General features: G+C 40.4%; 1 protein-coding gene across 1 annotated transcript in view; it reads right to left on the bottom strand.

Moving 5' to 3' along the window:
- tg (thyroglobulin) overlaps positions 1 to 24,283 on the bottom strand; it is a 366,459-nt gene that overhangs the window by 212,393 nt on the left and 129,783 nt on the right. The window contains exons 31-38 of the mRNA XM_072569545.1: positions 23,795 to 23,906; positions 21,295 to 21,374; positions 19,131 to 19,271; positions 13,779 to 13,844; positions 6,294 to 6,437; positions 3,806 to 3,970; positions 777 to 893; positions 372 to 591 (exon numbers count right to left, since the gene is read on the bottom strand). Of these exons, the coding sequence (XP_072425646.1) occupies positions 372 to 591; positions 777 to 893; positions 3,806 to 3,970; positions 6,294 to 6,437; positions 13,779 to 13,844; positions 19,131 to 19,271; positions 21,295 to 21,374; positions 23,795 to 23,906 (1,045 nt within the window). The remainder of the gene's footprint in view (positions 1 to 371; positions 592 to 776; positions 894 to 3,805; positions 3,971 to 6,293; positions 6,438 to 13,778; positions 13,845 to 19,130; positions 19,272 to 21,294; positions 21,375 to 23,794; positions 23,907 to 24,283) is intronic.

Here is a 24,283-nt window from a genome sequence, read left to right on the forward strand (position 1 = left end):
TGAGGGATTACATTTGCAACATATTCCACATTTATTTTATCTTTTGAATGAAGTTATTCTGCCAGACATATTTCTTCATTCCTATTTTTCTAATTTTTAAATAATATATGACTGTTTCAACTTTAGTCAATCTCTTTTAAAATCCACAAATTCTTCAATTAGGTCACCTCACGTTTACTAAATTTAAGAACATGCCCAACTTTGCTGATCTTTACCCCTTAATTTAAACATTTGATGCTTATCTCTGTAACCTCTCAAAGTCAAAACGATCAGAGCGAGACATTATATTACTTACATATTACTGATGGCGGAGCAGGAATCAAGGTAAGTGCAAGAACTAAATACTACCCAACAGTGAAGGCCACACTCACCTGTAGAAAGTCGCATTCCATTCTCCAGTCCAATTAAAGGCTGCTGGGGCCTTGAATCGGCTTTTACCAGTAGGAGCAGCTGCATATGGGACACCCAAGAAATGGTTCACAGTCTTCCATTCCACACCAACCTGGGTCACCTGACTAGATCCAAACAAGATTCCATGACCCGGAAGGAAAATGGATGTTAACTGGGGCTGGGATTCTGATAAGGAAGGGTCTGAATTGGAAAAACAAAACAATCTATCAGAATAGATGACAAGGTGGAATGAAATGAAAAGCCTCCTGGATTGTCAAGACCATACGCTTCATTGGCTACATTACAGTCAACTTGAGGTAGGTTTGACCCTATTTGTCATTGCAGCAGTTGCTTGCAAGAAACTCGAGTGAAGTTTACATACTCACCAGAGCAGGTATGAATGTCAGGACAGCAATCTGCATAATCTTCACATTTCAAGTTACACTGGCAAACCTCATCAGGTTGGTACATCCCACAACGACCAGTACATGACCCTCCAATAGCTGAGAAAACATTAAAATAAAGATTTTGCTTGAAGAATTTTATTTGTTAGCTTGTAAATAATGAATTCCAAGACAAAAGCACATATCCACTGCACCAATTGGCTGGACGATTTCCAGACATGAAAGTTCTGTCTTATGAGAAAGATTGAGCCCTTTAGGTCTATACTCATCAGAAGATAGAAAGATTAAAGGAGACCTAATTGAGGCATACAGATGGTAAATATGATTGATAAAGTAGACATACTGCATAGACATTAGCCTTTGGGCTAATCCAGAACAAGAGATCATGGTTGTTGGTCATATGAGTGCTTCTGTGAGTTGTTAGGGTGAAATTCGTTTTCTGTGGCTTGTCAAAATTTTGTTTTCACTGAGTTGCTCAGATAAAAATCACACAACACCAGGTTATAGTCCAACAGGTTTAATTGGAAGCGCACTAGCGTTCGGAGCGACGCTTCTTCATCAGGTGATTGGTAATCACCTGATGAAGGAGTGTCGCTCTGAAAGCTAGTGTGCTTCCAATTAAACCTTTGGACTATAACCTGTTGTGTGATTTTTAACTTTGTACACCCCAGTCCAACACCAGCATCTCAAAATCATGACTTGCTCGGATAGTTGACATCCTTGCATTTGGTTTGTCATTATTTTTACTTACTAGACTTTTCTGACATGGATTTGTGGTGATGCTGATACATCCGCCTATCCAATCCTTCTACACCTCCATCCGCCACGACCAGGGCCTCCAAGCCCTCCGTTTTTTCCTCTCTAGACGTCCCCATCAGTACCCTTCCACCGACACTCTCATTCGTTTGGCTGAACTGGTCCTCACCCTTAACAATTTCTCCTTTGAATCCTCCCACTTCCTCCAAACCAAAGGGGTAGCCATGGGCACACGTATGGGCCCCAGCTATGCCGGTCTCTTTGTTGGCTACATAGAGCAGTTGATCTTCCGTAATTACACCGGCACCACTCCCCACCTCTTCCTCCGCTACATTGATGACTGCATTGGCGCCACCTCGTGCTCCCGCGAGGAGGTTGAGCAATTCATCAACTTCACCAACACATTCCACCCTGACCTTAAATTTACCTGGACCATCTCTGACACCTCCCTCCCCTTCCTGGACCTCTCCATCTCCATTAATGACGACCGACTTGACATTGACATTTTTTACAAACCCACTGACTCCCACAGCTACCTGGATTACACCTCTTCCCACCCTACCTCTTGCAAAAATGCCATCCCGTATTCCCAATTCCTCCGCCTCCGCCGGATCTGTTCCCAGGAGGACCAGTTCCACCACAGAACACACCAGATGGCCTCCTTCTTTAGAGACTGCAAATTCCCTTCCCACGTGGTTAAAGATGCCCTCCAACGCATCTCGTCCACATCCCGCACCTCCGCCCTCAGACCCCACCCCTCCAACCGTAAAAAGGACAGAACGCCCCTGGTGCTCACCTTCCACCCTACTAACCTTCGCATAAACCAAATCATCCGCCAACATTTCCGCCACCTCCAAACAGACCCCACTACCAGGGATATATTTCCCTCCCCACCCCTTTCCGACTTCCGCAAAGACCGTTCCCTCCGCGACTACCTGGTCAGGTCCACGCCCCCTACAACCCACCCTCCCATCCTGGCACTTTCCCCTGCCACCGCAGGAACTGTAAAACCTGCGCCCACACCTCCTCCCTCACCTTTATCCAAGGCCCTAAAGGAGCCTTCCACATCCATCAAAGTTTTACTTGCACATCCACTAATATCATTTATTGTATCCGTTGCTCCCAATGCGGTCTCCTCTACATTGGGGAGACTGGGCGCCTCCGAGCAGAGCGCTTTAGGGAACATCTCCGGGACACCCGCACCAATCAATCAAACCGCCCCGTGGCCCAACATTTCAACTCCCCCTCCCACTCTGCCGAGGACATGGAGGTCGTGGGCCTCCTTCACCGCCGCTCCCTCACCACCAGATGCCTGGAGGAAGAACGCCTCATCTTCCGCCTCGGAACACTTCAACCCCAGGGCATCGATGTAGACTTCAACAGTTTCCTCATTTCCCCTTCCCCCACCTCACCCTAGTTCTAAACTTCCAGCTCAGTAACTGTCCCCTTGACTTGCCCGGACTTGTCCTACCTGCCTATCTTCTTTTCCATCTATCCACTCCACCCTCTCCTCCTTGACCTATCACCTTTATCCCCTCCCCCACTCACCCATTGTACTCTATGCTACTTTCTCCCCACCCCCACCCTCCTCTAGCTTATCTCTCCATGCTTCAGGCTCACTGCCTTTATTCCTGATGAAGGGCTTTTGCCCGAAACGTCGATTTCGAAGCTACTTGGATGCTGCCTGAACTGCTGTGCTCTTCCAGCACCACTAATCCAGAATCTGGTTTCCAGCATCTGCAGTCATTGTTTTTACCCCGTGTGAATACTGTTGACTAGAAGGCCAGAAGACCTAGGAGCAGAATCAGGCCTTCAAGTATGCTGTGCCATTCAATGATAATCCTCAGCTCCACTTTCCTGCCTTTTCCTCCTATAACCTGTGATCTTTGTTGCTGCACCAATCAGATCAGATAGTGAGATCAAGGCCTCAGACTTTGTTCGGGTCAACTGTAGTCAGCAATAACTAGGGGAGTATTCCAACAAGCTTCACTGCATTTGAGTTGAGAAAGAAAAATAATTCTAAGGTTTTACTGCTCCTAAGTGGTCATGGGCCAACATTATGTGAAAACACTCACAATCCAAGCTCATACCTGAAGAATAGTCAACTAACACATCCCAGTGAGCTGTTGTATCTATACAGTGTGCATTGAAGGGGAGGAGGGGAGAACGTGTATGGGGTGGGGGACCAAGACATAAAATGGCTCGAAGAAAATCAATGCACAATACACAATCAATGCACTATTGGTAGAACTCACTTTTCTTATAATAGACCTCCTCCGCTTCTTCCTTGAGTAACATTTGGCAGTCATGACCTTGCAATCCAGGGTAGCAGTTGTGGGTGTCAGGGTAAAAAAGACACCTGACCCCCGACAGCTGAGGCTGAAGCGAAACTGTAACACAAGTGTGGCTGGAAACACATGCTGTGCAGGAAAGAGGCAGAAACAGATCAGGAATGCTCCAACATTTCAACCAACTCCTTTCCTGTGTACAACAAGATGTATGGTACCCATATCATCCCCATTCTAATTAGGATTTCTTCACTTGAAATAGCATCTCAAAAGGTTCAGAAAAGGGATTAAAACCCAGATTCTACACAAAACCATAATTCCAACCCAACTAGCAAACACTTTCAACACAAAGTTGAGAGATTCAAAGCTGTGAAGAAACCTTGTTGGTAACAAATGTAAAATAATTGGCATCCAGCCTCATTCAGAGACAATGGGCTAGATTTTGACTTGGTCCTGATCTGTGTAGAGGCATGAAACCTCCCCATCTAAATCAAAATGGCACCGGGACCCCAAACCAGAAGTCCCTAACCCATTTCTAACAGATCCTATTTTCACCAGGATGGGAAAGGGAGCAAATGTGATTCTCACAAATGAAGCAACCACATAATGCTCAGTATTGCTTCCTCAGCACGGTGTCCAGGGGCAGGGTGCATGACTCCACACTAAACATGCAATGTGTCACCCTCCTGGAATGAATATCTAGCTGGTCAGAACTGTTTTTTCTCAGGTAGGTATACTGATTGAAGAACTCAGTGCTCCCAACTCAGGAGTGAACATGCAGTCTTTCGTGTTATTTTGACTTTGGGTATTGAATACAAAAACAAGGAAATCATATTAAATATTTGCAAATCTCTTGTTTTGCTATACTTGTAGTGTCATGAACCACTGCTCCTTAGACAGCATCTTCTAAATCTGTGACCACTTCTAACTAGAAGGACATGGGCTGAAGACACATTGCAGCACCGCCACATGCAAGTTCCCCTCAAAACCTGACTTGGAAGAATATGTTGCTCCTTTGCTATTGCTGTGTTAAAAATCCTAGAATTCCCAAAATGAATCGTGGGTTTACCTCCACCAAAGAAACTGCAGTGGTTCAAGAAGTAAACTCATCACCACCTTCGCAAGGACCAACTTGGATAATGCAATAAATGCTGCCCCAGCCAACAATGCTCACATCCCATGAATGAATAAAGCAAACTTATGCGTACCTCCCTTTAAGAAGAATGTCAATGATTTGGACAGGGTGCAGAGAACGAGCTCAAAAGAATTGTTAAATAGATAGAGGTCATTCAGCTCATCAAGTCTGCACTGACCCACCGAAGACCACCCCTACACACTATCCCCACATTAACCATAGCTAATCCACCTACCATGCAGACTACAAGGCAATTTAGCATGACAATTCCACCTAACATGCACATCTTTGGACTGTGGGAGGAAACTGGAACACCTGGTAGAAACCCATGTGTCATGGGGAGAACATGCAAATTTCAGACAGACAATCACCCAAGGCTGGAATTGAACCAGGATGCCTGGTGCTGTGAAGCAGCAGTGCTAATCACTGTGCTACTCAAGGTATCAGAAGTCAGTTGCAGTTAAGTGGAAAGATTAGAACTGTTCAGAACTGTTCTCCAGTGAACAAAACGAGTGAAGGGCAGTTATGATATAGAATCTGTCAAAATGATGGAATTAACCGCTCTAACTTTGACCAGAGGGGGTGCTGATATTGCCAGTGAGAGACACAAATTGCCAGTGCTAGCAGGCCTCCGATTTGCCCCCAGCCTATGGAGCCTGACTGGAATCCTCAAATGGGCAAAACGCACTGACTCTGACTGATGCGCTCAGTGCTCCTGTACATGCTCAGGCAGTTTTCATTGCATCTGGAGGCCTGTCTTTACTTTCTCATGGAATGTAGGCATCACTGGCCAGGGCAATATGCCTTGCCTATCTGCAATTGTTTTTGAACTGAATGACTTGCTAGACCATTTCAGAGAACCATTAAGAGTCAACCACATTGAAAATCTGCAATCACATATAGGCCAAACCAGGGATGGATAGTAGATTTTCTTCCCTGTGAGTTTTTTTTTCCACAACAATTGATGATATTTCATAGACAACATTACTGTCTAGCTTTCAATTCCAAATTTTAATCCTCAAATTTAACATGCATCAGCTGCCTTAATAGGATTCAAACCCATGCCATCACAGTGTTAACATGGCGACACCAATGTTATTATCATTATGTCACTGCAAAGGGAGGTCTGTAACATTAGTTAGATTTCTATTCAAAGAATTTCCATCATAGACAGCTATTGTTAATGCATGTGCTCTACCTTTCAGTAAACTCGTTCATGTCCAAGTAATGTGTACCATTTTGGTCTGAGAAAGTCAATCTTAAATAATAATGCAGTAGGAAGAGCCTTGACGTAAGGATCAGCTGTTTATGTGTGCTCACCTGACAGGCACCTGTCTCTGGCATAGTTTCTGAAATCTTCAGTCATCACAGGACTGTCACTATCGATGTGCAATACATCAAAAAAGGTTATTGTGGGATCAAGTCCTGGGGATCCCTTGAGGATGTTCCAGTTATTCAGTAGCACTGCAAACAACCATAACAGTTAAATTACTGACAGTTTGAAAATGCATTCAATGTGTCATAAAACTCAAATGTTATAAGTCCTAAGAAGTGTGAGTAACGATGGTGTCCGATATGTTTCAGCTTGACCTCATTCACTGTAAAAGAATTCTCAATTCTGTATGTACAATAAATGAGAGTGATATATTCTGTCAAAACAGGTAGGAGGAGAGAGAGAAAGAGAGCAATAAAGGGACAGCAAGAGATAGAGAAAGAAATGAAAGAAGAAAAGCAAAAGAGGGAAAGGAAATCAAATTACAAGAAATTTATCATCCAGACCCTAAAAGTCATTAGCTTATATAGGTATGGTCCAGTTAGCTCCTGATTGGTTTAGTAATTTTCTCTAATCCATGTTATAGACCAAGAAGATCTTAGACTGCTGAGGTAGCTGATCTCAGAAATAGCAGCTCTGCAACAAATCAAACTCCTTTTAAGTGAAGGATATTATATGAGATAGGATTCTACAATCAGTCCCTAATCTGCCTAGTGACTGCAGATAGAGCTTGTGGGTATGGAATTGTATGAACATAGAACATGGTTAGCTGTGTGAGTTCCATGGTAGAAAACTCCAACAACTTCAGAAGGAGGGAGGTGGTGAATAATTTAAAAATGGCAACAGAGAAGTATAACACCAGAATGATTACCTTCCTCACTCAGTATCATAGTTCGTGGCTCTCGAGGTTGTGAGACAAGAAGTAGAAGGACTCTTTGTCCATGTCGAAGGCCAAAATAATGTTTTTTCCCTGGATATGGAGGTGGACATGGTATCTAACTGATAGAGGAGTATGTTCTCCCAGTGTCCACAGAAGCAGTTGCATATTCACTAACAATTATAGACTACTCCTAGGAAGGGAGAAGGCACTCCAACAGAAAAGGATATTGAATTTCCTTGGAGTCGGCTCTGCATTCTCTCCCTGAAATTATCAGGAGAAGAGACAAAAGCAGTTGTAAATTGGAAATGTGGGATCCTTGTCTCAAAGTGTGATACAGGGAAATCAAACTGAAGTGTGGCAGAATGTTGTTGTATTCAATCAAGAGGTTTACAAAAAGCCAATGGAGCCAATGGGACAGAATCCCTTTGTGCTCAGCAATCTGATAACAGCGTTCTGGACAATTAAGCATCAAAGTTGAAACAACAGTAATATTGAGATACTTACAGGAATTGTAGAATTAATTGGGACTGTACAAATAGGGGAGTCTTGATAAACCTATACAAACTACTCATCTGATACAGCTAGAACATTGTGAACAGTTTTACTCCCCTTAGCTAAGAAAGGACATACTGGGGTTAGAGGCAGTCCAGAGAGGGTTCACTGTATTGATGCTGGGTGTGGAGATACTGTCCTAGGAGAAGGGTTTGAGTTGAATGGGCTTCATTGGAGTTTGGAAGAATGAGAGAAAATCTTTTTGAAACACACAAGATTCTTAGGGCAAATGAGGAGAGGTTTTTTTTTTCCCCTTGTGGGAGAGTCTAGGACAAGTAGGTATATTCTCAGAGTAAGGGTTAACCACTTAGAATGGAGATGAGAAGGATTTCTCCTCTTTATAACACTATACAATGTAGGAGCAGAAGTGACCAGCAGGTCTGCTCCACAATTCAATGATCCGATCGGCTGATCCGATTAACCTCAACTCCATTTTCATGTCTTATCCTCATAAGTTCCCTCTCTGATTAAATTGAAGATACTTAATGATCCAACCTTGTCAGCTCCCTGCAATAAAGAATTGAATACATTCACTTCCAACTGAGAGAAAAAAATTTCTTCTCATCTGTTTTAACACCCATTGTGGCATAGTCTAGGACCAGGGAGCATGGTTTCCAAGTGTTGTCCAGTTGGGACAACAATGAGGAGAAATTTCTTCTCACAAGTGGTAGGAGGCTGCATCTTTTCTTACCCACAGACTGCTGCAGAGATTGGGTTGCAAAGTATATTCAAGGCTGGGACAGACATGTTTAATCAGTGATGGAATCAAGCAATATGGGGAAAAAGGAGGGACTTGGACTATGGATCCAATTTACTTCCAGCAGGGTCTGGAGCATAGGAAGTATTGCATTGAGATTCTCATTCTTCTATGTTCATGCTGACGAAGCAGCACTGAAAAGTTTCAACCCATATTATGAATCCCAATTTAAAAATGTTAGAATGAGTGGCTACTCAGAAGGAGGAAGGCAGAAACATGAATTTCACAAGGATCAGTGAGGTGACCACAGATATTCCCAGAGGATCATCGGTTGATCTCTCTTTGACAGAAATAGAGAATGAGGAAAGACAAAAGAGAGGGTGAGAACTGGTGGTGGGTTGAGAGTCACCATACCTCAGGGGAGGGGAGAGGCCGAGAGGCAGAGCCTTCACTGTGGCCTTGATTATGGGAATTGACTCATTCTGCATCACAAACAGCCGTTCCAACCCAGTATCAACACCAAGAAAGATTATTGTGCTGAATGGGCTATTTGTATGCTGAACACTCCACAATGCTATGCAAAAGCTAAAAGTCTGTAGCTTGTATATAGCTTGACTGCTTCACAATATATTTAAGATGCAAATAGAGGTGATTTCAAAGTAGCAATTTGCAGATTTAAAGAAAAATCAAGCATCATGTTACCCCTGCCATTCTCACAAGCCTTTTTCAAAGATTGAGCGAATTGTCAAGGCTGACAGCCCAATGAAGTGTTGAAGGAACATTTCATTACCAGAACTTCTAACCTTCAGATGAGACGTTAATGATTTTGTGTCATTATTTGACTGAGACACATTAAAACTGACCAATTGATCACTTGTCTCACCTTAACTGTTTTGTTTATTCATCAGGGAATATGGGATTGCTGGCTGGGCCAGCACTTACTGTCATCCTTAACTGTCATTGAAATAGTGGTGGTCAGCTGTCTTCTTGAACTGCTGAAGTTCATTTAGTGGGTACACCCACAATGCTGTTAGGGAGCAAGTTCAAAAATTTCATTTCAAAGGCAGTAAAGGAACACAATTCAATTTCAAAACAGGTTGCTGAGTTGCTTGAAGCAGAACTTGCAGATTCCCAAGTATCTGCCACTTTTGTTCTCCTGGATGGTGATGGTGATTGGTTTGGAAGATGCTGTCTCAGAAAATTTGGTGAATTTCTGAAGGGCATCTTACAGATCATATACATGGCTCATTGTGTGCATCCATGGTGCAGGGAATGAATATGTGAGGACGTGGTGCCAATAAAGTGGGAGCTGCTTTGTGATGGAACGTACCACACTGCTTGAGTGCTGCTGGAGTTTCATTAATCCAGGAAAGTGGGGCACACCTGACTTGTGTCTTGTAGATAGTGGACAGGCTTTAGGGGGTCAGGAGGTGAGTTACATTCTGCGGAATTCCTAGCTTTTGATCTGCTCTGATAGCCATGTGTTAAGATCTCAGATAGCTGCAAGCTTGCCTTCACAGTAGTTACCTCAATCTAAAGATTAATTTAGTATGCTAACCACTTCATAACATAAATGCTATTATCATTGTTTACTAGATTGGAGAAAAAACGTGACATCTTCTTGTTTTAACCTCTTGCCTGTCTATTTTCAGAATAAACCATGAGGATAGCTCTGGCAGGAGCAAACAAAAACTGGAATTGTGGTGTTAACTATACATTATACACCCACCACCCTGTCTTTTCCTGTTTCTACATTTCTCAGATGGCCATGAAAGATGCTATAACGTTATTTAAAGAAGGGCAGTCAATTTTACCTGACAAATCTATATCAATTAACAGAAGCCAAACATACAATTTGGCCTTGCTATATGTGGGGTTTTGCTATTTACAGATTGGCTACCACATTCCACACATTATGGTTGCACTGGAGAAATATTCATTTGCTTTGTAGCAGTTTGGCATATACTGAAATAATGAAAGGTTTCACTGAAATAGAAGTCTTTCTTTTTACCCTTCATATTCTGTATACCTGACAGAGTATATACAGAAGGCCACTTATTCAAAGAATATCCTCACATCTTTAACTCCATTGCAGGTGTTTGGAGTACACTGAGCTGCATATCACTCCAGTGATTTAAATAGAGGTTAGAATGGTGACCATTCAGCACAGCACAGAATGTTTGACCTGTGGTTTTGTTTCAGAAGTAACAAATGCACCTCATGATTGTAGGAGGGGAAGTATCCAGGAAGTTTGTGATTCCTCTTTGAAAGGCAGAGGTGAGAGTGTTTTCTGTGGTGCAGTGAGTGGGTAATCTCAGGGCAGCATTTCAAGTTGTTTCGCTCTGAAAGGGAATCACAAATGACTTGTGCCCTAATTAATGTGCTGAGTTATTGCACTATATCATAGCTTAAAATATAGGAACAAAGGAACAGAATATGCCTGTTCTACAATTCAAGATGGCACCACCTTTGCAAGGCCAACTGCAGTTGGTCAATAAATGCTGTCCCAGCCAATGACACCCATATCCCATGGGTGAATAAAAGAAAAGATCATGGCTGGCCTGAGAATTTGTGTGTGCTAGTCCTTAATAACCTTTTAAAAATCAATTTAAATTTAAAGAAAAAATGACAAATGGTCTAGCATCACTTTCTTTGTCAAGGAGAAGTATTAATGTACACCAACTGTTTGTTGTAAAAGTCTGGCTCCAAATTCAAGATTGTACCCTCTAGGTCTGGACTCCCTAACAGTGGATATAGTTTTTGTTTATTTATTCTAATTGTTTCCCTTATTGCTTCAATCAGTTCATCTCTTAACATTTGAAATTCCATGACAAACTGCAGTCTGTCTACTTTCTTTTCACCATTACTCCTTGATTCTGTCATTCAATTTGTAAATCTATGCTGCACTTCTTCATGTTAATGTATCTTTCCTAAGGTCTGGTGCTCAGAAAGGCTAGGAGCCAGTGAGAACTGCAGATGCTGGAGAAGTCAGAGTTGATGAAGTGAGGCACTGAAAAAAGCACAGCAGGTCAGGCAGCATCTGAGGAGCAAGAGAGTTAACATTTTGGGCTTAACCCTTCATCAGGTGTTTACAGTATATATTATAGATACACTTATGACCAAAGTCAAAAGAACATTTGAAAGAAGCACTGCAGTAAGCTATTTGACACTTTAGGTCTGCTTAGGCATTCAACAGGATCATGACTGCCAAAATCCTCAGTTTAATCCCTTCGGCAACTCCTGAAAAAAAATGTACCAAGCTCTGTTGTGAATAATATGCAATGATTGAGCCTTCACAACACTGGAAAGAAAATTCCAAAGTCACAAAACTTCTCAAATGAAGAAATTTATTCTCATCTCAACTCTGAGTGGCCGATCCTCTCATTTGCAATTGAGACTTCATCTTGTAGATTCTGCAGTAATTAGTAACTTCTCATCAAGATCTAACCTTGTAAATATCCTTAAGCATTTTTATATGTTTTAATTAGATCAGCTCACAATTTTTCTGCATTCCATGGAATGTAAGCCTTGTCTACTCAATCACTGCTCACAGGTTAAACATTTGTCTAGTAAATCTTCATTCACTCTCTCTAAAGCAAGTATTCCCTTCCCAAGGCAAAGAGAACAGAACAGAATGCAGTTTTTCAGAGTAATCTGTATCAATATTCTTGTAACTGTAATAAGACATCTTCATTTTTGTTCTCCAATCATATATCTTGCTGTAACTGCATGTTAGGTTTCTGTGACTGTGGAGGGTTCCTGTGTGGAAGATGATGGTGTAGTGGCCTTGTTAACTAGCTGAGGAACTGGGTTCAAATCTAACCGTGGCCGATGGTGAAATTCGAATCTTTTAATAATGTAGAATTAAAAGCCATGATCAGGGATGAACACTCTACCACTCCAAAACCACAGGAAACTATTCTCTTCCATTCTACTCTGATGCACTTGTACAATATGATCTGCCATAAAGCACATAAGACAACATTTTTCTCTGTATCTCAGTACACGTGACAGTAATAAATCAAATCTACAGATCTACAGCTTCAGGATCGGTAAAGCACCATCATTTGCAAGAGCTTGTCAATTTCCTTTCTTGGTCCATTTAAATAAATAATGTGTTGTAGCAAACTGCTGCTCCATAAACTCAATAAATTATCTCAATGTTGCTTACAAATGGGAGACTGCCTATATTAGGTAATTGTGATCACAAGCCTCTGAATTCTAACAGACATTATGCACTTTGGTTGGAGCAACAAAACCACAGAATATTTCTTAAATGACAAGAGATTGGGAAGTACTAATGTCCAAAGTGACACAGTTGTCCTTGTTCACAAGTCACTGAAAGCAAACATGCAGGTACAGCAAGTAATTTGGAAGTCAAAGGATACACTGGACTTTATTCCAACAGGATTTCAGTACAGGTTCAAAGAAGTCTTGCTTTGACTGTATAGAATACTAGTAAGACCACACCTGGAATATTGTGGGCAGTTCCCACCTTGCCTAAGGAAGGATATAGTTGCCACAAAGGAAGCACAGCAGAGATTCACCAGATTGATTCCTGGGATAGCTGGCCTGTCCTCTGAGGAGAGATTGAAGGGATTGGCCTGTAGTCTCTGAAGTTTAGAAGAATGGGAGGCAATGTTGTAGAAAGTTAAAAAATTCATAAAGGGATATATAGAGTAAATGCTGAAAGATTGTTGCCCTTGGCTGAGCAGTCTAGAATCAGGGGGCACAGCCTCAGAATATAAGGCAAGCCAACTAGAACGGAGATGAGGAAAAATATCTTCAGTAAAGGGTGGTGAATCTTTGGAATTCCCTATCCCAGAGACTGGTGAAAGCCCAGTCATCAAGGTCAAGAAAGAGATTGATAGATTTCTACTGACTAATTACATAAGGGTTGGGGGAATAACATATGAATAAAGCATTGAGAAGGATGATCAGACTTGATCTAGAATGGTGGAACAAGCTCGAGGGGATGAATGGCCTACTCTTATGTTCCTATTTAGACAAATGGAGCAGGGATTTGGTTGACAAGAGATCCCACAATCAGCCCTGAAGTAAATGACCAGGAAATATAAACTTCTGAATAAAGTGGTCACATGAAGGATGTTGACTCAGATGCCAGGAGAATTTATTGCTTTTCTATGCTCCACACCACTGGACCATTAACATCTATCAGAACTATTATAAGCAGACACTGTTTATCCAATTTCTTTTGATTTCCAGGAATTTTTTATAAATAGCAAAGCCTTGAATCAGCTTCTTTCTGGTTTCTGATCTGTCTGATCTTTGCCCTTATCAATTGGAAAACATCAATAGGGCTCAACCAGAGTTCTGTGTCATATTACTTCTGCACAATAAGATTTGTTTGCTACATTTGCTTTTTCAGCAGAAAAACAGTACCTTTTTGAGGAAGTGGAGGAAGGCTGACAGGGGGGCAAATGTTTCCTGCATGTTTCCACCGGTTCACTGTGAATAGAAATTGGAAGAGTAGTTAGCTGACAATTCAGAAACAAAGAACAATGTCCTTTGCAATTTTACCATCTGTGTTATTGCCTCTTCTATTGAGTTTTCCAGGCTTGTCTGCAGCGGGATGGTGAAGTTATGCTTAAAGAATATCTCCCCATTCTACTCTTAAAGCCTGCCAGCCAATCAGATTGGTCAATAGCTCTCAGGTCCCAGAAAAGCCAGAACATATTGGGGACTGCAGGACATCTCCGGGATGAAGAGGACATTGCCACTAAAGAGATACAAGTATAGGATTTGGGATGGAGAAGGATCACAATGCCTCAGAGGGTGAGGGAGGTTATTTGGGATGGATATGAATTGGAGGGTAGGCAACCTGGAGGCCCAAAAGGAGGTTAACAACTTGTGGATTTCCCCAGTGCACACAGACCACCTTCCTGAATACTGTCCCCAATACCTCTTCCCATCTTTCAACAAAGTTGTTTAATAAACAGCTCTTTCCCACTCTTGACTGCATGATCATGACAACCACCTACTAATGAGGTCAATTGGCTTATTAACAAGAACGCACAATACCTATTGAGGATTTTAATTCAAAAAAAGATGGCGAGCTGGGATTCCAATTTTGGCAACCGCTCTCATATTGAACTATAGGGATTGGGTGGGGGTGGACAGGAAGGTGGCGTCCTAAACTGACATAACGATTTCAGAGCAGAAGTACTTTCAGGAGAGGATATTTGCCAAAACAGTGGCAAAGCTGAACTGCAAGATGAGTGCCAATTACATATGCTTTCACTGAATTTACAGTATTGAAGTAAGTAAGTAGTTCCTTCCTCATGGCCAATAGAATTACTATACAATATTATCAGAAACATATTTAGAGGCTCTAGAAATTTTTAGATCCCTAAATAAAGCTTTACACATTTCAAAATGGCGATGTAAGTGCTGTCCAGAGTTGATGAAGTAACCAATAAATGTCTCATAATATCTCTGCTTTCTGACTATCAGATGGTCTCATGAGATTAGTCTTTACATTTTGACACCAAATGGTAGAACTTCCGACACATTTACCCTTCAAAGAAATGTATAATTTGGGGTATAAAACAAACAGAGTAAAAATACCTGTCAATCTTGAGGCAAGAGATCAAGTAAACATTGATAGATGTATTTACTTTTGTCCTAATTTCTTCCTTTGACAAGACAAGTATTTCAGATCCCATGCCAAATACATTTTGGCTCATTATAATGATTCCACCATTAAGCTAAAGAACAATAGATGAGAATTTCCTCTATTTACACTGGTTTTAAACAGGTTAAAATTAAACCCAGAATTTTAGGTGCAACATAAATCTAAGTAATTTTCATAGCATTTTTATGTGTTCTTTTGAAACCATATGTTGAAAAGCCTCTCCTCACTGAGATCTGGAATATATAATCTGTTTCCCCAACATTTGTTTGTTTATAAGCGTCACATTAAAAATATAAAATGTCTGTTTTCTAACATGCTGCTTCGAATGGTGGTTAGAAACTTAAACTAACATACTTTAAGGAAAAGTTGTGATTTCCATTTATTTATATTCTGACATATAATACGCTAACAAGATTGGAAGCAGTTTAGAGTGAATTCAAATTGGCAAAAATGATGCACAGATAGACATTATGTTAGTGCAAAATTGTCCGAAATTGTAGCTTCCAACAAAGAACATAAGCCTGAATTTATCTTTTTTAGAGCTTTGGGTCATCAGGTATTTTAGTTGCCAAGAGGGGACTGACAACAAGGCAATGGAACATTTTCCTCTTTTGGAAACCTGCTTCTCAGCAGCAGGTCCCTACAAACAGGGAACAAGGGTAGGCCACTCTGTTCTTTGAGCCTGCTCTACCATTCAATAAGGTCATGGCTGATCCTGAGAATTTTAACTCTGACGCTACGTTCCTGCACATCCCCAACAATTGTTCATCCTCTTCGTAATCAAGAATATATTTACCTTTTTGTTAAAAATATCCTGCTAAAAGGCATCCATTGCCTTTGGAGGAAGTTGATTCCAAAGATGCACAACCCTCAGAGAAATAAAAGTTTCCTCATCTCTATTTTAAATGGGAGCCCCATTATTTTTAAACAATGATATTAAGTTCTAGATTATTCCCACAAGAGGAAATATCCTTTCAACATTCATCCAATCAACTCCCCTCTGGGTTTTATATGTTTCAATTAAATCACCCTGACTCTTACTCCATAGATTACAGGCCTAGACTGTCTAGTCTTTCCTCATAAGGCACTTCTCTCATTCCAGGTATTTATCTAGCAAACCTTCTCTGAACAGCTTCCAATGTATCAGCACCCTTCTGTAACTACAGTCTACACAGTCTTCTATGCACAGTCCTCCAGATGCATCCTTATCAATACCCTGTATAACTGACGTTTCTAGGGGTAATTCAAGAGGCACACAGAAATTCATCCGAAGAACGAAGAAAAATACAAAGGGGAGGACGAGGCAACCATTATTGACAAGGAGGTCAAGAACAGCATAAACGCAAAAAGTATATAATATGATGAAGATGAATGCGAAGCTATGGGATTGGGAAGCCTTTAAAAACCAGCAGAGGACAACTAATATAAAGGGGAGAGAATATGAAATATGTACATAAGCTAGCTAATCATATAAAAAGATTGCAAGAGTTTTCTTAGATATATAAAAGATTGGAGAGACAGAAGAGTGGTAAATGAAAATGAAGCTGGAGAAGTAGTAATGGGGATCAAAGAGGAGGAACTGAACAGGTGAAGATACCAGCAGCATATCAGAATGTTAACATTTATTTTCAGAGGACTAGAATGGAAGAGCAGTGATAGACTTCTGAGACTGTAAAAGGCTCTGGTCAGACTGCATTTGGAATATTGGAAGCTATTTTGGGCACTGTATTTAAGCTGGTCTTGGAGGGGGTCCATAGGAGATTTACAGAAATGATCCCAAGGATGAAGGGCTTGTCATTTGAGGAGCGGATGAGGACTCTGGCCTTGTACTCTGAAATTTAGAAGGATGAGGAGGGATCTGATTGAAACTTGCAGAATACTGAGAAGCCTGGCTGAGGTGGAAGTGGAGAAGATGTTTCCACTAGTAGGAGAGATCTGGACTCAAGGGCACAGCCTCAGAATGAAGGGACCACCCTTTGGAACTGAAATGAGGAAGAATTTTTTTAGACAGAAAGTGGTGAATCTGTGGACCTCATTGCTACAGAAGGCTGTGGAGCCAAGTTATTGAGTGTATTTAAGACAGAGAGAGATAGATCTTGATTAATAAGGAGATCAAAGGTCATAGGGAATAGGCAGAAGAATGCAGTTGAAAAACATATCAGCCATGATTGAATGGCAGAGAAGACTCAGTGGGCCAAATGCCCTAATTCTGCTCCGATACATTATAATCTTATGTTATATCCTCCCTACTGTTGCATTCAATTCCCTTTGCAATAATCCATAACATTCAATTAGCTTTCCTCATAAATGTTAACATTACTTGCTCTACCTGCATATTAACTTTCTGGGATTCATTCATGAGGACACCGAGATGTTTCTACATCTTAGAGATCTGCAACCTCTCATCATTAAGATAACATGCTTCTTTAAAAATTCTTCCTGCCAAAATGAACAATTACAAACCTTTCCACATTTTACTCCATTTGCCCACTTAGTTAATCTATCTATATCCCTTTGTAGGCTCCTTATGCCCTTTTGACAACTATGTTTCCAATTTCTTGGTGTCATCAGCAAATTTAGCTACTGTACCTTTTGACCTTTCATCCAAATGATTAATAGTAAATTGTAAAGAGTTGCAGTCCCACCAGCAAACCCAGTGGCATACCACTTATGAAATTAGCTATCCGGAAAAGACCCCTTATTCCAACACTGTTTCCTGTTAAATAGCTAATCTTGTATCCATGCCAACATGTTACCCACTAATTTATGACCTTCTACTTCCAGAATAATCTTTGATGTGGTACTTCATAAAATGTCATCTGGAAATCTACATAGAATACAACCACTGGTTCCCCTCTATCCACAGCACAAGTACTTAGAGTCATAGGATCTTAGAGGTATACACCATGGAAACAGACACTCTGGTCCAACTTGTCAATGTCTTTCTACAAAGAACTCCAAAAAATTAATAAAACATGATATCCCTTTGTCAAAACCATGTTGGCTCTGGCTGATTTACTTGAACTTATCGAAGTGCCTAGTTATAATATCTTTAATAACAGCTTTTAATATTTTCCTTATGACAAATGTTAAGTTAACTGGTCTGCAGTTTCCTGATTTCTGCCTCCCTCCCTTTTTGAATAAAGGAATTAGACATTTTCCAATCTAAATGAGCCTTAGTCTAATTTAATGAGTTTGGAAAATTCAAATCAATGCACTTCACTGGCTCTTTCTTTTAAGATTCTAAAATGAAAGGCATCAGGGCCTGAAGACTTGTCAGCTTGCAATTCCAACAATTTACTTAGTCCTACTTCCTTGGTAATTGTAATTTTCATGAGTGTCTTGTTCCTGCCCAATTCCAGATTTTGTGTTATTGCTGAGCTGCTCTTGCATCTTCTCTAGTGAGGGCCAATGCAAATTATCTGTACAGTTCATCTGCCATCTATGTTTTTTCCCATCTAGAATCCCTATAGTGTGGAAGCAAGCCATTTGGTCACCAAGTCCACACCAACCATCCGAGGACCCTCCCACCCAGACCCATTCCCTACTCGATCACTGCCACCCTCATCTCCCATGGCTAGTCTACCTAGCTGGCATGTTCCCTGTCGACAATTTAGCATAGCCAAACCACTTAACCTGCGCATCTTCAGACTGTGGGAGGAAACCAGAGCACCTGAAGGAGACCCAGGCAGGTACGGGGAGAATTTGCAAACTGCACACAGACAGTTGCCTGATGGTAGGATCGAGCCCAGGTCCCATGCTGTGAGGCAGCAGTGCTAACGACTGAGCTGTTCTTTGTTTTATATTTTTGGCTAACTTTAATAATTCAGAGATTATTACTTTTGATGTTCTGCTTCTTATTTTGATGCCTTCTTCCACACATTGACAATGCAGAACCTCCTTCCTAGCTCTACCTATGTCATGGTGCCTACATGGACTATGACCTCTGAGGAAAGTAAGCACATCACAAAAAGAAAAAAGCTTTCTGACCTCAATGCTTTTTGACTCACTTGAAGAATCTAGCAGGATGGTGCAATTAATTTGAACAATTATTTTAAAGGAAACAATGTCAATCTGGAAATGTAGATTGAGTTACTTACCAGGCTTTTGGTACCATCCAAAGTGATAAGTTGGTGCTTTCTCATCAGCTGACTCACAGTCTACAACACGCCAATTCTGAATTTCCTCACTGCAGGACTGTACTCCAAGACTGTTGAGTGTCAGACACATTATCTCCAAACCTATCACATGTATTTTATAATGAATGTTAATATTACTGGATAGATTTTTGTTAGTCCCATGCTCATGTTATTCCCCAGTTTGGACATTCTTCATGTCTGATCTTGAACACTGAGCTTTGACTAACGTTTCACCATACACTAAACAACAGTCAAGCTTCATCCTATCCGCATCTCTCTCACACACACACACACACACACACACACACACACACACACACTAGCAACCAGGAACAGGGTCACTGACTAAACTTTTTTGCCACTCTTCACCACAGCTAATCAGTCATCACCTTAGTTTTGAACAATGTTAAGCATGATCTGTGAACAATTCCTGAGACTTTTCAAGTCATTCTTAATAACCACACAGTCCAAAGTTGTGCAGGATAGGTGGATTGGCCAAAGTAAATTGCCCATGGTGTCCAGGGATGTGAAGGTGAGGTAAATGGAGGGTTACAGTGTGGGTTTGGGTGGGATGCTCTGTGGAAGATTGCTGAGGACTTGGTGGACCAAATGTCATCTTTACACACTGTAGTGATTCTATAATTTTTATAACTGATTGATAGGTGGTTCTTGGTTCAACCTTCTGAGCTATATGTCTCATCTGACTAATTATAAATAAGATCAAAATTACCAGCAAAAGTGATTTAAATTATAAGCAGTTAGAATGGTGCAGCAAACAATTAGAAAGGCAAATGGTATATTGACTTTCATTGCAAGAGGGTTTGAGTGCAGGAGCAAGGAAGACTTGCTCTATGACTCCACAACTCAAGAACTATGTACAATTTTCGGTCTTCTTTACTTAAAAAAGACACAAATTTCATTTAAAGGGAGTGAAGCAAAAAGTTACCAGACCCATTCCAGGTATGGCAGGTTTGTCACATGAAGAGAGTTTGGATCATCTATTCAATGGGAGTTAAGAAGAATGAGAGGAGATCTTAGTGAGACATATAATGCAATGATGGGTCTGAACAGACTAGCAATGGGGACCTGTTTCTGTGGTGCAGGTATCCAGAACAAGGGGACATGGGATAAGGATTCAGGGTAGGCCATTTCAGACTGAGATGAGGCTTTCACTCAGAGGATGATAAACCTGTGAATTCTATGCCACAGAAATCTGTAGAGCCCAACCCATTAAATGTATTTAAGAAAGAAATAGATTCCTGAAGGCTAAAGATGTCAAGGATTTTTGCTTTCTTCTTACTCTTTTGAATTTACTGTTAGCATCCATCCTCACTGCCTTCCTGAATAAATATATGGATGAAGATGGAAAAGCGTAGATGGGCTTCAGATCAGTTTCACAGGTCGGTGCAACATCAAGGGCTGAAGGGCCTGTACTGCACTGTTTATTCTATGCGGTTCTATGTTCTTCTACTCAAATTCATCAGTTCAATATGGTCAGTTTTGTTATCTCAGTACTTCCAGGTTTTATTCCTGATGGCAGTTCAGATCCAATTAACTTTGGTTCCATTCTGAATGTCCTGCCCCTTACAAGCCCAAGTCTCTGGAAGGAGAAAGTGAGGACTGCAGATGCTGGAGATCAGAGCTGAAAATGTGTTGCTGAAATTTTGTTCCTGAAGAAGGGCTCATGCCCGAAACGTCGATTCTCCTGCTCCTTGGATGTTGCCTGACCTGCTGCACTTTTCCAGCAACACATTTTCAGCTCAAGTCTCTGGGATCAGAGTATATGTGTTATGTTTTCATGACTATTTCTTTCAGTGCTTAGGCAGGTACTGGTAATTTTCATCCTCTTGTCAAAACATGCAATTTAACTACTCTTTTAATATCAGAGACAATAAAAAACAGTTTTTAAAGAAGAGTCACTTTTTCAAATCAAAGAATAGAAAATGATAAAAAAAACTTATATTGTTTGGTTCAGGAAACTCAGGATAGATATAATCTTAAACTTGGAGCCAAGCTATTTCAAAGTAAAGTTTGGAAACACTTTTTCACACAAAAGGGTAATACAGATAAAGATAATTTTTCACTCAATAGGCTGTAAATACTAGGATTTACAAGCTGTAAATACCTGGAAGTCGTGGGTCTTTCAGAAATCCAAATCCTTTGCAACAGGAATCTTCATCACACAAGCGTTCACATTCAAAGAACCTTGGAGTACAAACATGTGGTGAGTGAGTTCAGCACAATTCCTTAACAGTAATGTTATTCCAGATTTCTATGAAAGGTCACAGTCCAAACAATGCTTTTCTAAGCCTACATCCCATTAGGGACATACATCTGCCTATAATTCCCATATGGGAGCTTCTAGATTAGCACACAAATGTGATCATAAAATCATTCATCATTCAATAAGGTCATGGTTAATATGATGGCTATATTAACTCCAATTTTCTGCTTTACCACATTCATGTCATGTCTCTCCTCACTCCCATAACCATTTATGTCCTTTTACAGCAAAAAAATGTCTAATTCAGCCTTAAATATATTCAATGACCCAGTGTCTACTGTTCTCTGGTTAAGTCTCTGAGAGAAAAAATTTCTCCCCCCTCTGTGTCTTAAGTGGGAGACCCATTATTTTCAAATGGTTTTAGATTCTACCACAAGCGTAAATATCCTCTCAGCATCTGCACTATCAATTCCCAGGAATCTTAAAGGCTTCAATAAGACTGCCTTTTATTCTTCTAAAGACTAATAAGTATAGGCCCAACCTGTTCACACTTTCTCTTAAGACAAGCGTTACTTTGAATCATACTCATGAATCTTTCTGTTCCAATGACGGCATAGCCTACCTTAGACAAGGAGATGAAAGCTATGCATTTTGGCATCATCTCACCAATACCTTGGACAGTTGTAGTACAATCTCCCTACTTTATACTCCATTCTCTTGTAATAAAGTCCAACATTTAACTTGTCTTCCTAATTACTTGCTGTATTTGCATACTAATCTTCCATGATTTATGCACAAGGACATCTAAATCATTTTTTTATTGCAGCATGTTGCAGTTTCTTGCCATTACAATAATATTCTCCTCTTCTAATCTTTCTACCATCGTGGATTACTTCATAATTTCCCCCATCATGCTTTTATCTACTAGGTACTTTTTTTCACATTTTTAAACTATCCATATCCTTTGCAGAATTTTCGAACCTACTTCTCTACTTATTTTCCTATCTTTGTATCATCACAAAATTTGGCTATGGTACAATCAGCCATTGATTTAAATCATAAATAATACAGGAAATGTGAATATTTATAACATTTTATACAAGATCCTGGTGGGTAAAAGATTAATTTTAGGTGCAAGAAAATTTTGCCTGCTTGGCTTGACTCAAAGTGGAATCACATTAAAATGAGAATAATGAAGTGATATGATAATGTGGATGGGAAAAGGGAAGTAGAGGATAGATAACTGGACTTGTAATCAAAGGTTATGTTTGAACTGTATGATTTAATGAACTTTGGGGCCAGAATTAAAATGAACTAGGGATCATTGATTCAACAAATAGTCATACAGGAAAAAAGTAATAATGCATGTTCATACGTTAAAGATACAGGTTGTGACCATGATTGATAAGTTAATAAAACCATTGACAAATGAAATAACAAAATCAACATATGCTAGCAACATCAAACCAGAAGAATAGGCACTTATTTCAGAGAATACATGCCACAATATAAAATGATAAAAATACTTATACTGTATGTTTGGGCAAATCAGAATAGGCATAATCTAAAGCTTGGAGCCAAACTGTTTCAAAGTAAATTCAGGAAAACAGCTTTCCACACAAAAGGGTAATATAAATAAAGAACTCAATTTTAGATTAGATTACATTACAGTGTGGAAACAGGCCCTTTGGCCCAACAAGTCCACACCGACCCGCCAAAGCGCAACCCATCCATTCCCCGACATTTACCCCTTACCTAACACTATGGGCAATTTAGCATGGCCAATTCACCTGACCTGCACATCTTTGGACTGTGGGAGGAAACCGGAGCACCCGGAGGAAACCCACACAGACACGGGGAGAATGTGCAAACTCCATACAGTCAGTCACCTGAGGCGGGAATTGAACCCGGGTCTCTGAGGCAGCAGTGCTAACCACTGTGCCACCGTGGCCTTCCTAATTTAATAGGCTTTAAAATGCTTGAATATTGGATTATAGAAGAGTGAGTTTGTTAGAATTTTATTCAGTATGTTTGTCAAGAATGAATTCAGGTATAGATGGTGGAGCAAATTTAATTTAGAGAGTTGTGAATCTGTGAAATTCTTTATTATCAAGGGCTGTTGAGGATGGGTCATTAATTAAATATAAGGCTGAAATAAAGGAAAGTTTAATCAGTGAGGAAATAAGGGATTATGTGGATAAGCAGTGAAGTGTAGTTGAGGATTATCAGATTAACTATGATCTGATTAAATGGCAGAATAGTCTCAATAGACTGAATGGTCTACTTCTGCTACTATGTCTGATGGTCCTATGATTTAATGAGAAAAGCAAATGAAGAGGGTGCATCGCAATGTGCTCTGGGGACTTCATTATAAAAGAGTCCTCAAAAAATGAATGCTTACCCAGTTCGAATTCCTCTTGCAGTCACATTCAGTCTGTTTCTTACTGAGATGCCTTGCACCTCACGAAATGGCAAGCGGGTATAGAAATTTTTAACACGTCCTCCAAGCACATCTGCAGGAAAGAAAATATTCACAGAATCACAGAGCTGATATAGTACAGAAGCAGGCTTTTTAAAATCTATCATGTCTGCATTAACTCTGATATTTAGCTTGCTATTCAAATTGACTGTTGACTTTGGTGCTCATTTCTCCCTCTGGAATTATGCATTTCCTTTAAACTCTCAGCGGCCTATTCGTCATCAATCGACCAGTATGAAAACAATTATCTTCACAATATTACAATGAGCTTACTAAACATAATCAATCTGGCCCTGAAAAGCCAACTGTTTTTATTCTAGTATGTACACAAAATGAGGTATCTTCCAGCACCACTAATCCAGTATTTGGTTTTCAGCATCTGCAGTCATTGTTTTTACCTATGCTACAGCC

The sequence above is a fragment of the Chiloscyllium punctatum genome, chromosome 5, assembly GCF_047496795.1.
Source record: "Chiloscyllium punctatum isolate Juve2018m chromosome 5, sChiPun1.3, whole genome shotgun sequence".
Taxonomy (NCBI): domain Eukaryota; kingdom Metazoa; phylum Chordata; class Chondrichthyes; order Orectolobiformes; family Hemiscylliidae; genus Chiloscyllium; species Chiloscyllium punctatum.